A 14,143-nucleotide genomic window follows, 5' to 3' on the forward strand; every position below is an offset into this window, starting at 1 on the left:
TATAGATATATTTCCCATGTCTGTGAGGAAAGGTCTATGTGACGCACTGCAGCTCGAGGAGACTGTGACGGCAGATAGCGCATGCTGTTTGTTTTCTTTATTTTACAAAAGCACGTTGTCATATTGTGAGTACACTTGGATATGCACTTAATAATAGTGCACGTTTATCTAGGTTAAAGTTAGAGCGAGGGCCATGTAAAGTTGCTACTTTCGTGTTTTAAAATGATAAGACATATTTAAGGTCAATGGGCGAACATTTGGATTTCCTACCTGATGTACTGTCAGACCAAAAGGACCCGTCGTTAATGATCTGTTGATTGTTTTCTGCAACTAACCGACTGATGGAATCTTGGTTAACTAAGCCTCTTCGCTACGACTAATGTTTAGTCGACAGTTAGGGGACAGACCTAGTATTTAAGCACTTAGTTTCCTCTGTTCATGGTTCAGTCTCATTTATGTTGAAGTGGTTGTGCTATTCTGTTTTCCAAGTGAAACCCTGCCAGTCCCACTAGAAAACCAGAGCGCAGCCACCTCGCACACCCTGCATGAAGGAAAAAAATATATAGAAACCGAATCTGCTGTGATGCCAGTGCCAGAGACAACTTCTGAGCCAACCATCGCTGAATTAAAAATGTAATTAAAAGAATAATATCATCATTTACTCATCCTCATGTCCTCATGTTTCACCTTTCTTCTGTGAAGCACAAAAGAACACATTTTGAAGAATGACATGAATGAACTTAAGAACCAAATCGCTCCAATTCATGAATAAATCATTCAGACTTGCGTCAACCTTTTCATTGAAAATAATCAAAAGATTAATTCAAAAGAATGATTGCCTGACAGAATGAATGATGAAATGAAGGAGTGATCTGGATATTTTTCAAAATAACAGATCATCACCCAGCCCCCTGCACGCCGGAGTCTGTGCTGACCAGCCGGCCTTCTTTTCCCTGCTAGACACACAAAGACTGTGATTACCAGATAAGCTTCATTCCTTCCGCTATTTATCTGTTTACTCATCTCTCTGGATCTCCATTCCCCTCAGTCTGCACATTAATAAAAGTTGTGTTGATCTCCCTATCTGGTAATGCTTTAGATTCAAGGGGGTGATCTAGCACTTGGAACGCGTACCACCCATAGGGGTGGCCATTGCTAACCAAGCCATCACCTGCTGTTTCATCCCATTGATTCCCATTCATTTTTGTGACAATTTGACAGTGAATAACTTTACATCTGAAGCGATTAAAGATTTCGAAAGGAACACAACAATTTATAAAAGGCTCCATTACCTTGTATCTTACACTATCACCCCATAGAAGCTGTTTTTGTAAAAATAGGCTAACGATTGCGTCATAACCAACGCGACTCTGTCGCACAGTTGAAAAATTACCATATAGACAGGAGGAGATGCTCGCAGGCAATCTTATACTGTCTATGAGACAGTCGGGGGAACGTGGAGACATAAAGTCTGACAAAGTCAATGGAGTAGAATGGGAAGAAGCCGATAGGGAGCACATCTACGCCGTCAAGCTCAGTCTGAGCCTGCGCAGTTCGCTCAGCCATCAGGAAGTGAGTGCTTCTAATTTACTTTCATTTTTCACCTTTGAAGTCTATGGGGTCGCTGTGTTCATTTCTTTTACTGTCTATGTTTAGATTATGGCCCGGAAAGTACTGCATAATTAAGGTGAATTTACAGCATAACTTTCAATAATTATAGTGTAACTATAAAGTACTTGTAGGTATAAGGAAACAATATGGAATATTTGGGGAATAAAGGGCTAACTATCAGGAAAATTAACAACTATTTATACTGTAAGTATTTTTGAGGGTAATTATCTGTGTAGTTACAGGGTACGAATCTGTGGGCTGTAAATTAAAGTTGCTCTTGTTCCCATCTTGTTTCGTGTAGTTACCATAGACAGTAAAAGAAATGGACAGAGCGACCCCATTGACGTCAACGGCGAAATAATGAAGTCAACCTAGGGGCACTCACTTCCTGATGGCTGAGCGAACTGCGCAGGCTCAGACTGAGCTTGAGGACGTAGATGTGACGTGAGCCTCCTGTCTGACAGCTGTAGGTCTTCTAGTAGTTGTGGAAAGTGAAATCTGAATAAACGTTGTTTAAATGTTTTGTCCCGTTGCTTTTGGCTCACTATGGGCTTCTCCCCATTCTTCTGACTTTATTAGACTTTATGTCTCCACGTCCCCCTGACTGTCTCATAGACAGTAAATGATTGCTTATGAGCGTCTCCTCCTGTCTGTACGGTAATTTCTCAACTGTGCGACGGAGTTGCGTTGGTTATGACGCAATCGTTAGCCTATTTTTACAAAAACAGCTTCTATGGGGCGATAGTGTAAGATACAAGGTAATGGAGCCTTTTATGCATTGTCGTGTTTCTTTAGAAATAAACAATGGACAAATGGAGTCTTTAAACGTCTCAGATGTTATTCACTGTCAAAGTGACTCAAAAATGAATGGGAGTCAATGGGATGCTAACAGCAGGTGATGGCTTAGTTAGCAATGGCAGCCCCTATGGGTGGAACGCTAGATTACCCCCTTGTTAGTTATAGCCAGGGTAAAAGAACAAATACAATCTGATATCTGTCAAAAATATTTATTTAAAAAACAATTTAATTCAAAACAGATTTATAATTTTTTTTTTTAAATAAACTTTTCATTTTAAATGATAACATCCTGACAGAAAGAGGCACATTTTGTCCCTTTCTCTTTCTTTTCTTTTGTCGTTCCTCTCCTTCTTTTTTTGTTATTTCCATTGATGGATCTTAAGAGGAATCCCATGTCTTTAGAAAATGTTTTATTATTATTTATTAAAAGAAAAAGTAGTACACCAAGAAATGCTGTAATAATTTTGTAATCTTTTCGTATCCGATCAGCTGTTACCAGCGCGTGCATGCATGCCTCAAGCTTTCATGACGTTCTTTCTTTCATGACGTTCATTGCTATTATCATATATTGTTATTGTATGTATACTGTACATCAACAAAAAACATTATCCGACATCCGCATGACCAGAGTTTTTCGGCGCGCGCACATCACGCTTCAAGTTACGTCAAGCGTGAAATCAACCCTCGCATTCCCACGCAGATGATTGCTGGTAAGAAGCCATATAGTCTACAATTTAAAAAAAAAAGTAAAATATTGTTATTTTTCTTACAAACACTTATAGTTTAACTTCAGAAGACATTGATTCATCCATTGGGATCGTTTAGATAACTGTAGTTATTGCTGTATGTGCTGTTTGAAGCTTTAATTTAGAAACCCAAAAGAGTTTTAGTTAGCAGAGATGTTTTAAGTAATACAACTTTATTCTTTATTTAGAATAAAGTCGTATACATCTCGGGTGGCATGAGGGTAAAAGACGAGTAAATGGTGATGACATTTTTGCACACATTGTATTTCCAGTGTAACAGTTAGCCTATACTAGCTAGAGACGTGGGATTCATTAGGGGAGGATAAAGCCAAGCAAGAGAAATGAATGTGTTGTTAATCTGTTTAATATATATATATATATATATATATATATATATATATATATATATATATATATATATATATATATATATATATATATATATATATATATATATATATATATATTATTTTTTTTAAATAAAGATTTCTGAGTGATATCAGATTGCATTTGTGTTTTTATTGTACTTACCCTGTAACTACATGAAACAAGAGGGGAACAAGAGCCACTTTAATTTACAGCCCGCACATCCATACCCTATAACTACACATATAATTACCCTTAATTTAAAAAAATACAGTATAAATAATCTGTAAATTTTCCTGATAGTTACCCCTTTATTCCCCCAATATTACATATTGTTCCCATATACACATAATTATTTTATAGTTACACTATAATTAGCTTTTTTTAAAGTTTTTCTGTAAATTCACTTTAATTATGCAGTACTTTCCGGGCCATAATCTAAAGCGTTACCGTTGGCCTTGCCTGCCTGAAAGCTACCCCGAGGCGTTGTAAATGACTACTGAGCGAACCGAGTTTCCTTGAAAGGGACTTTGGAGCATATACACCTGAGACTGGTTGAGATTAAAAGTCAAACAGTGACTAAGTGCAAATCAGAGATGTGCCAGCCATCTCCCTCTCTCTCCTCTACAGCTTTTCTCCTGTTAATAGATGTCTCGTATCTTAGCAAACCCCCTTCAGGAAGTTTTCATTTTGTGTTCTGACTTAGAATCTTAAGTATGCAGAAACTTCCATTTGTCAAAGATCTGGACAAACCTACAATTCCCATCTCCATTGAGGGTTATGCAGTCGCAACTTTAGTTTAAAAGAATTTAAAAAAAGTTATTGGTCATAACTTTTGGAGAAAAACACTGGACAAAGTTGAAACTTTCTCAAGGACATGTCATCGTCTGCACGCGCGCACTATCAAACGGAGTAAATTTACATAGGCTAGCCGTCTGACTGGATGCATACGCTAGCTTACACGTAAATAATACGATGAGTAGACCTTGTACAAGTATACCTTGGGCCTAATGACACCTGAACACCACACCACACTCATATGTGCTTGTTGAACCATTTTTCACCATCGAAAAAGACATAATTCTGTGATTTGTTTTCTTGATAATACTATTACGGATGTAATACAGGACTGGAGACATTTACACTTATTTTGACCTACTTCCTCTGGCATGTTTCTTCTGCTGCAACTACACTCACTGCGTTCTTTGATCATCACATTCCTGCCAATGTGCTCTGTTTTGGGGGAATATTTCACATGCAAATAGGCCAGTAAGAAGTTGAATGTTATCTTTTCCAGATCCTGTACATTTATGTCTGCTCATACGGGCAGTTTCACAGATGCCAACAGCCAATAATTCAACATGCATAAGCTTGTAAGCTTGTTGTTCTTTCTAGTATTATGACCCTTCAGCCATAGTTTTGGGCCCTTTGTTGATCTGCTAAATGCAAAAATTGAAGGAATCTAGAGCCACTTGCTTTGCCGTGCAACTACATTCGTATGAAGGGGGTTTACAGTGATGCCACAGAAGCAAACATTTTTGCTTCCCCAAACAACCTTTCAATTCAACAGTTTCAATGAACCATTTTCCCTTGTGTTTACAAACTTTTGAAAATATTCCGCTGTAAAAAACCTTGTGTGGAAAGGTTTCATGGATTAAGGTTCTTCATGAAATCATATGCCCTTTTCACTGAAACGGTTCCTGTACGGGTTCACGGCCTACTGTATGTCCGTTCTCGCACCATTCCACGCATTTCCACTGCAGAAAAGTTAGTAACAGGCTGGAAAGATCAGTTCAACTCCAGTCCTAAAACAGAGCAGGGCTGCGTTTCCCAAAGCATCGTAAGCCTAAGTTGATCGTAAAAACAATCGTTCGAGTGATCTTAATATTAAGGTCTGTTTCCCAAAAGCATCGTAACTTAAGTAACACTTGAAAATGATCGTAGATCTACGAGTGCTCTGGAGTAATCGTAAAGCTCTAAGTGTATCGTAAGAAGAGGTGAGGTCACCTACAGGACAACCAGCAGATTACACCTTTAACATATTCAAGTGCATTGTGATAATACTATAAATTTATTTATTTATTTTTATGAGGGCAGGTAAAAAACAAAACAATTACACATACACATCTGAATTAAATGACAGCAAAAAAAAAAGAAAAAAAAGAATAAAATAAGCAATGTATAAAACATACTTAAATATTTTAATAGAAATAGAAATAAACTCAAAAAAATACGTCAACGACTTGCTGACATGAACGAAAACCAGCCATGTATTGGACACTCTACGGTGTCCTCTTCCTTTTTGTCAGGCTTGCAAAATCCTGCCATTTCTTGCAGACCTCTTTACCCGATCTTTTAACTTATAATTTAACTTTTAATTTGGGAGCAATGTCCTCCCAGATGTTTTGTTTCTCTTTGTTTGTATGATGCCTTTTAAACCTGTTGATAATAATATATTTTCCCGCTCCACCTCCTCTTGAAGGATATTGATTTTGTCTTTTTGAAAGGTATCTTTGTTTTTTTTGTTTTGTTCTTCAGCCATTTTGTCAGTGCCTCAGCCTGTAGGTAGTGGCTTTATATAGACGTGTTTTGATTGCTAATCCACATCAAATGACAATTATTAGGTGAACCGTTCAGAGGAAACAATTCCATATAAGGTTATATTTCAGCACTTCGCAAACGGACAGCGACTCTACAGTGCGTTCTCGCGCGTTCATGTTAAGTACATTTTCCGGAAACGCACCTGAAATTGCTGCGATTGATCGTAACCTCGCTCGTAGAACATGCTCTTTATAGCTTGGGAAACCCTGCCCAGGGGGTGAAGAAATGCTTCATTTCAGTTTCGTTGAGCAATATAATAACTTTCCACTATATTGCTCTTTATATCTAAAAATATAAAACTGTCCACTTGAGAGAGACCCAGCATTCAACAGAGTAATCAAATCAACAGTTTTGGTTTACCTAAGAAAAGTACAGGTGAGAGTACCAGAACTTAATGCGAGCATTGCATGCACACACCAGGATACACTGTGTGTTTTCAGACTGGTTACATACAACACACAGCAGTGTTACATCACTGCTTTTTCCTCAAGTCTGTGGAAACACTATGGGAAAGGGAAAGAATTGGATTGGAGCATATATCTGGGCCAAACTTAGCCTAGATATCTAGACGCTCCCAAATCGAATCTACTGCGAGTGTCGTCTAGCAACTCTCAATTCACTTCTGAGCTGTAAAAACCAAACTCTGGTCGGGCCAATCACATCGTGTATAGAGTCAGTGGGCGGGGCTTAACATAATGACAGCCGAGTTGTGCGCTACTAGTAAACAGAGGCTGGTGAACGACGGTCTTTCGAATCAGCTTTGACTGCGACTCTGGAAGACTTGGAGTTAAGCTTTTCTCTGAGAAAAGAACAAAGAACGGCACTGAAGTCATTCTTAAAAAGGGGAGATGTGTTCTGAGTTTTGCCGACCGGATACGGTGAAAGTTTAATCTTCACATGTTTACTAGCTTCAACTAGCTCCGCTTCACCTTCTTTGCTCTGGTTGGTTGTAGCGTTATCCTATCACGTGCAGAGGGAGTTTGAAAGACAACCGTTTATCTCGCTCCTTGGATTGAGTCCTGTCAATGGTGAGTTTCCAGACCAAACATCTTGATGTGGGTCTGGCTTGTCAGGCTAGGCCAAACTATATATTGAGTGCTAATACCCCTCCTGGGTATAGCTCCTTTACTCAACACAATGCCACCACTTAGTTTGGATATTATATATCATAATAAATTGACTACATTAACATAGGCTCTAAGAAAGTCTTGTTTTTTCTATCAGTTGTTTAAATAAACTAAAAATCTTTATATGTTTTCCATATATAACAAGAGATCAGGGAGCAGAATTGATGTTTTGTTTCAAGGGCAGTGTATGATATCAGGCGGCGAGCAGCCCCTCTGTTGCCATGACACGTGGTGGTGGAGTCTGTCTTTAAAGTTAGAGATCAATAGAACAGTGAGAGTTCTCCAATCAAGAGGGGGCAGCAAATAGAGCCTCTTAAATGCAAGCTCACGGTCGGTAAAATGGAGACCCTCACATCTCTGCAGTCAGAGAGCTTTGTCAAAAACACAGTGGGCAGCCCTTTTCAATTCACATTTTAATAGATGCAAATAGAGAGCTGGCTCTGCATTATGATACCGATAAATGTAACAGGGGATTTGACAAGTACTCTGTCAAGTGATAGCATCAGCAGACACTGTACAACAGATCTGTGCTGTGAATGACCCGTGAGTTTGGGCTCAAAGCTGAAAATGTACAGAAGGCATTTTCTCTCTTTGTGAAACTCACTGATGTTATATAGAAGGACAATCCCCTCACCAGCCTTTGCAAAAGCTAATTGTCTTGTTTTTATAGCTTTCCAGTATTATGTTATGTTATGTCAATTACTATTGTATTATTATTTATTTGATATACTGATATATTATACACTTTATTTGATATTATATACCTTTGTACAGTGTATTTATAAACTGAAGTAATATGAAAAAACTACTTGTATTATGTGCATGTAATTATGAATGATTTATAGTTGTTACTATGGTAACTACATGTGTAACAAGGACACTGTAATATATATATACATATATATACAAAAAAAAGTACTGTGGTGGTACCATGGTAAAGAATGGAACTGCATTGAATAGAATGGATTATATGGTAATAGTACTATGCTACTTTTTAAATTTTAATGTGGTGTTACTAAAAATGAGTTCAGATTAATAAATATATATCAGCTAAAGTTCAGAAACAACATCCATCAGCTCATTTACAAATGTACTGTGTTTTCTTTATGCTTTGACTTACAGATATATCTTTCTCTCTTCTTCTCTGTTCTTTTGCTCTTCCCATAGCTGTATCCTTCATGAGACACAGTGCATCAGCTTTTGGATTTGCTGTAAGTATAATTTTCAGCGGTACTGTATATTTTGTCATGAAAAATAATTATCTGAGGGATCATATAATAGTTACACCAGTGTCAATGCAGGAATGAATTACATTTGATTCTTTAGGCAAAGATGTCTGGAACTGTATGTTATTGTGCTGCTGTATATAATGCTCAGTTACCATTCTATGCGTAAATATTATTAAACAGTGTTAACATGTGCTTAATGCAGCTCTGGGAATGTTTTATTAGAACAGGCTATCGCTGGATATCAGTTTGCGACATAGTGATATGCCTTGAGCATCATTTCTGTAGCACTGAAGAATCACTGTTGTTTTTCAGTTTGATGCGACGTTAGATGTTCTTTCCTCCATTATAGTGCTGTGGCGCTATAGCAACGCTGCAGCAGTGCACTCTGCCCATAGAGAATACATGTAAGTAAACAAAAGATGAGCTGTCTGTGGTATGTAGGGCACTGCATGGTACAGAAAACCTGCAGAAAATCACTAAAAAGACTGAATAATGCTTCCTTTGTGACCAACATTAATAAAATAAATTCCAAACATATTACAATACAAGTCAACAATTCACTGGCGGAGGTGTTCTTTGTAAAGCTAATACATTAGGGATCGTGGTGGAACATCGTAGAACACAAAGTCCTGTCTCTTTTGACTAAATTCTACCAACACTCAGTGCAACATTTTTTAAAGTCTGAACATGGTTGCTTTATATGATCTGCCTTGTTTCTAGCTTTCTCATTGAGTGTCTCAATTCGAGACGTATTATGTTGATAAAGGTCTGTGCTGCTGGTTTCATTCTATGTCTGTGGAAGCTTGTGAATGTCATTTTTCTGGTCGACGTGTCAGAGTGAGAGATATATATCGCAATACTAGAGAAGAGGTCTCTGTAGGTGTAACAGATTGTGGCTGCTTGTCATATAGGGGATATAAACCTGTATTGTGGGCAGTTTTAATATTTTTCAGAAAGGATCAGGTCTCTCTGGGTTTACTATTTAAAAAAAAAATCAAAGCATTGTCAACTTTGAACCACCATCATATATACAAATAATAGGTTTAATATAGTGTACTACCATTCAAACATTCGGGGTCATTGCGATTTTATAATGCATTCTGCAATGTTATTACAATTTAAAAGAACTGTTATATACAGTAATATCTAATTGTTGTCTATAATGGCAAAGCTGAATTACTCCAGTCTTCAGTGTCACATAAGATCCTTCAGAAATCATTCTAATATGCTGATTTGGTGCTCACCTAAAATGTCTTATCATCAATGTTGAAAAATCAATTACATTTATCTTTGCTGAATTGTTTCTTAAAAAAAAAAAATCGTACTGACCAGTGAACGGTGAGGTTCTAACCATTATTATTATTATATCTAAATATAGACATTTTATGCATCATATCAGATATACTCAAAACAAATAAAATAAAACTGTCTGAGATTTGACTAATCAACTCGTCTGCTTTTCTCCATCCACAGAGCATGTGTGATCCTGGGAGTGATTTTCATCTTGTCGTCTATGTGTATTTTGGGAAAGGCCATCCATGATCTGGCGACCAAACTTCTTCCTGAAGTGGTGAGTTCAGTGCCAGCGTGTCATATTCATAATTTTATGGTTAGTTTTCCTGCAGTGAATATAATAGCCAAGACAAATAGATTGAATACAGTAAAAAACTAAAACAAATATAAAATCATTAACTTAAAGGTGCAGTGTTTAAAGTTTAGCGACATCTAGTGAGGAGGTTGCAAATTGCTCTTTCTATGTGCTCTTTCGAAGCACATAGAAAAGCTACGGTGGCCGACACGGGACAAAGATGTCATCGTCGGAGAGAGCAGAGAGTGACAGTGCTCTGTTGAGCAGTTTGTCCGTTTAGGGCTACTGTAGAAACTTGCTGGTGCAAAATTGTGACTTTACTGGAGACCGGTGGTGTATGTAGGCTCATTCTAAGGTTATAAAAACATAAGGGTACATTATGTAAGGTCTTTATACATTAAAAACATAAAATACTACACACTGCACCTTTAAATGTAGTTCACCGAAAAATGATAATTCTGTCATTTTCTCACCTTCAAGTTGTTCCAAACCTTGAGAGATCCTCCTCAGAGGGGCAGAGGAAATAAATTCATACTGGTTTGGAACAACTTGAGGGTGAGTAAATGATGACAGAATTTTCATTTTTGGATGAACTACTTTAAGGCTAGTTTTTAACTTTTCTGACCCTTGACTTATGTCTACACGGCAGTATTTCATCTCAAAGGTCACATGTAGTTTTTCCCGGCAGTCACAGCTAACAGCAATGTGTTCAATCTTTATCCATAAATTAATCAAAGACTGGCACCACTCCAAAGAGCTGCAGGATAATAATTTCAGAGGGGGTGATTAATGGTATTGTGAGCTAATCTCTCTCTCTATTTCCATCTCTTCTACACCACTGATAAATCTCTGAGCACTGATAAAAACCCTAATGTGACATTATTTTGACATTACTGAACAATATTTTCTTCATATACCAACAATATTTTAATTAATGTCCAGGTCTAGAGACTTCCACTTATCTCTGCACCAAAAAAACACAATCTCTGTTTATATTGAATGAGGAAGCATATAACGGATGGAGAAAAATGATAAAAAGATGAAGAGAATGAAAAAAATGGCTATACTGCTTGAAGCTAAAAACTATACATTTAAATGACAGTCAAAACACTATATATTTTTCCATTTTTGTCTATTGATGGCTTAAAGGTATTACCTCTCTTATCAAAGAAAATCTAAATGCAAATGAATGTTTTCACTCAGTGTTTATTTCTCTGGTTGGGAAATAGCAGTTCCCACTCTTTTCATCTTCCCAGCTATGAAATGCTAATGAGCGTGAGGAGATGGCAGTAATCTGGAGTCAGGCATAGACGCAGACGACAGGAATAATAGGTGTCAGGGATCTGTTATTGTTCACTCTAGCAGCACGGCATGAGGGTCAGGATTACGTTTATATCACTGTCACTGGCAATTTACTTGATGAATTTGTAATGTGCAAAAAATCATCTTAAATCCTTCTGTTTATAGTGGAAATTTTTTTGCCAAGATCCTGACTGGTAGTAAATAAAATCCGAAGTGGAATGACTGATTAGCACACCCATGGGGGCAATTGTTAACGGAATCCTTTTTGCTAATTGTAATAAATCTGAAATAAATTAAAATATTTTATGAAAATAAATTAACTTTAAAAATGAAAAGAAAAATTAGAAATGCTGCCATAGAAACTAAATGAAATAAAATAAGTTTAAGTTTAAAAATTACAAAAAAATAAATACACAAAATAAAATAATTAAATTCATTAAATAAATGAAATAGGACTGGACCTGAATTTTCGAATATTCGTTCTGATGGTTGGTATTTGATTTTAAATTTTGGGGTACGAATATTCTTTTTTTCCCCGCACACCTGGGATCCCCTTAGAAATGGTTCTCATTGTCGCTTTAAAATGTTTACACTCTAGAATCTGGCAAAATACAACAATCTTTTTTTTTTTTTAACCCAACCTTGTTATACTTAATAAATATATTTGCTGCTTTTTAGCCTACTAAAGTGTTCCCTGCAACTGGAGTATTCTCTGTATAGAGTGCACAACTGCATGAGCTGATATGCCTAAGCTTGTATTTTGGGTTTAGCTGCGTTGGTTTGACATTGTGGAAAATAGAATAATAGAAACAAAAAGTATTAGCTTTTTACCCGTTAGGGATGTAACGGTGAGGATATTTTTCCACTGGATAATCGACGTGTGACAACACCGGTAATACCGGTTTCACCAACCGGGGCTTTTAAATCGCTAATTCTATACCAAAAGTAATATCTACGGAATGCACGGCCGCTCGGGCATTCATAGCGGAACGGAGCAAAGCAAGTGTTTTCAATGAATTTCTATGGAAGATGATTTGAGTAGTGAACTGAAAGTGTCCCAGTGGACACTAGAGATGTGACGTGAGGACATTTTCCCACCGGTTAATCTATATGTGACAACAACGGTAATACCGGTATCACCAACAGGGGCTTTTAAATCACCAGTTCTATATATACCGAAAGTTAAATGCACATGGCCGCTTAGGCATTCATAACACAGCGGAGCAAAGCGAGAGGTTACTTAAATGGATGACTGCAGCCATAAATCCAAGCTCTGTGAGACCGTGATGACTGCAGCTATAAATGCGCACTCTGTGCTGCCATGAACAAATGTTAGTTTTTAGTTTAGAATTAGCATCAATTTGGGGGCCGGGTTGCCTGAATTGCGGGTTCTTTAGTCTATTATTCTTAAAGGTCCACTGAAACCAAAATTTAAGTTTTTTAGCTTTTAGTATGACTGTGTTAGCCTTAAAGTTATGAATAAGCTGGTATGTTCCAAAACTATGACAAAATTTGCATTTAGGAGATATAAGCATTCAAAATTTACAGTCTCCCACTTCCGTTAAAACGAATCTCAGATTTTGGTGACATCATCGCAGACTTCACTTTCTCCTCAAATCTTCTGTCCAATCAAAATGCTCTCTAGAATCTAAAGCCCGCCCCCTGCACTGCTGAAGCTGCTGCTGAAATCGGTCAGTTGTTAACACACATTTACTACATGGTGAAAGGCACATAGCACACTATATATGTGATAGGAAACGATTCAGTGTAAATATGCTTTTATTTGAGGCGAATGAAGTCTGTTTTCACGTTAGTTTCACACACCGAAGCAGCGCACACACCAACGGTTCTGGTCTAAATTTAGACTACAGACACAAGAGCGCAGCGCGGATCATATGCGCGAGTCCATGCAGACAACAAACATATCGACCCATTTGAATTCTGCACAGAATGCTGCATTTCAAAGAAATATGGAGGAGATTATGATGGTAAACAGTGTTAGACTGGCTTTACCAAACAGAGAAAGGTCCGCTCTTGCGCTCTAGTCAAACTGTATATTAACGAAACGCTATTGGCTGTTTCAAAAAAGGGGAGGAGCTGCTAACAGCTGAAGCCGCTTCAGGGGAAATAACGTCAACACATTGAATAATGCGGCGCGTTTCAAGGCACTTCAGTGGGCCTTTAATGAAAAACACAAGAAAACAGTTCAATGACAAATTCACTTAAATAGGCGCTCTTTCGGTTTGAAACCAAATCTTCCGCAATCATCTTGTCACTTAGCTACTCGCTCTCGTGATGAATGAAATCTGACTCCTGCTGTGTTTGTGCTGCGACTCTCGTTCGGCTCATGCTGCATTAAACAGACACGCTCAGTTTTTAGTTCTCTAACTGAACTAAATTATTTTATTACTATAACAAAAAAAAATATTCTAAATGATGGTGCTGTCTAAATCGAAATGAATCTACTGCTAAATAGGAGCTTGTTAAAAGTCAAACTTTGAGATATTACTGGGACGTAAAAGACAGGCTCTGGATGGCAAGAATCTCTAGATTCCTGCCTTTATTAGAGAGTAAACATACAGTTTGTACAGTCTAAAAAACATTACGTCTATGGAGAGTCCCCACAAGAATAGTAAACCAGACTACTGAATGTGTGAATGTCACCTCTTCCCTGAAAAGCTGAGCTGATGTAAACATTAACTGTCATCGCTGATGCCGTTTGAATACCTCGTATTTTCATTCAAGCCTCGTTTTGCCCCATAAATGCTAATGAAA

General features: G+C 37.5%; 1 protein-coding gene across 1 annotated transcript in view; it reads left to right on the plus strand.

Annotated features, from left to right (window-relative positions):
* The window catches only part of tmem163a (transmembrane protein 163a), a 42,620-nt gene that overhangs the window by 22,720 nt on the left and 5,757 nt on the right, over positions 1-14,143 (plus strand). The window contains exons 3-5 of the mRNA XM_067443761.1: positions 8,417-8,460; positions 8,791-8,882; positions 9,952-10,048. Of these exons, the coding sequence (XP_067299862.1) occupies positions 8,417-8,460; positions 8,791-8,882; positions 9,952-10,048 (233 nt within the window). The remainder of the gene's footprint in view (positions 1-8,416; positions 8,461-8,790; positions 8,883-9,951; positions 10,049-14,143) is intronic.

The sequence above is a fragment of the Pseudorasbora parva genome, chromosome 5 (assembly GCF_024679245.1).
Source record: "Pseudorasbora parva isolate DD20220531a chromosome 5, ASM2467924v1, whole genome shotgun sequence".
In the NCBI taxonomy this organism is placed as follows: domain Eukaryota; kingdom Metazoa; phylum Chordata; class Actinopteri; order Cypriniformes; family Gobionidae; genus Pseudorasbora; species Pseudorasbora parva.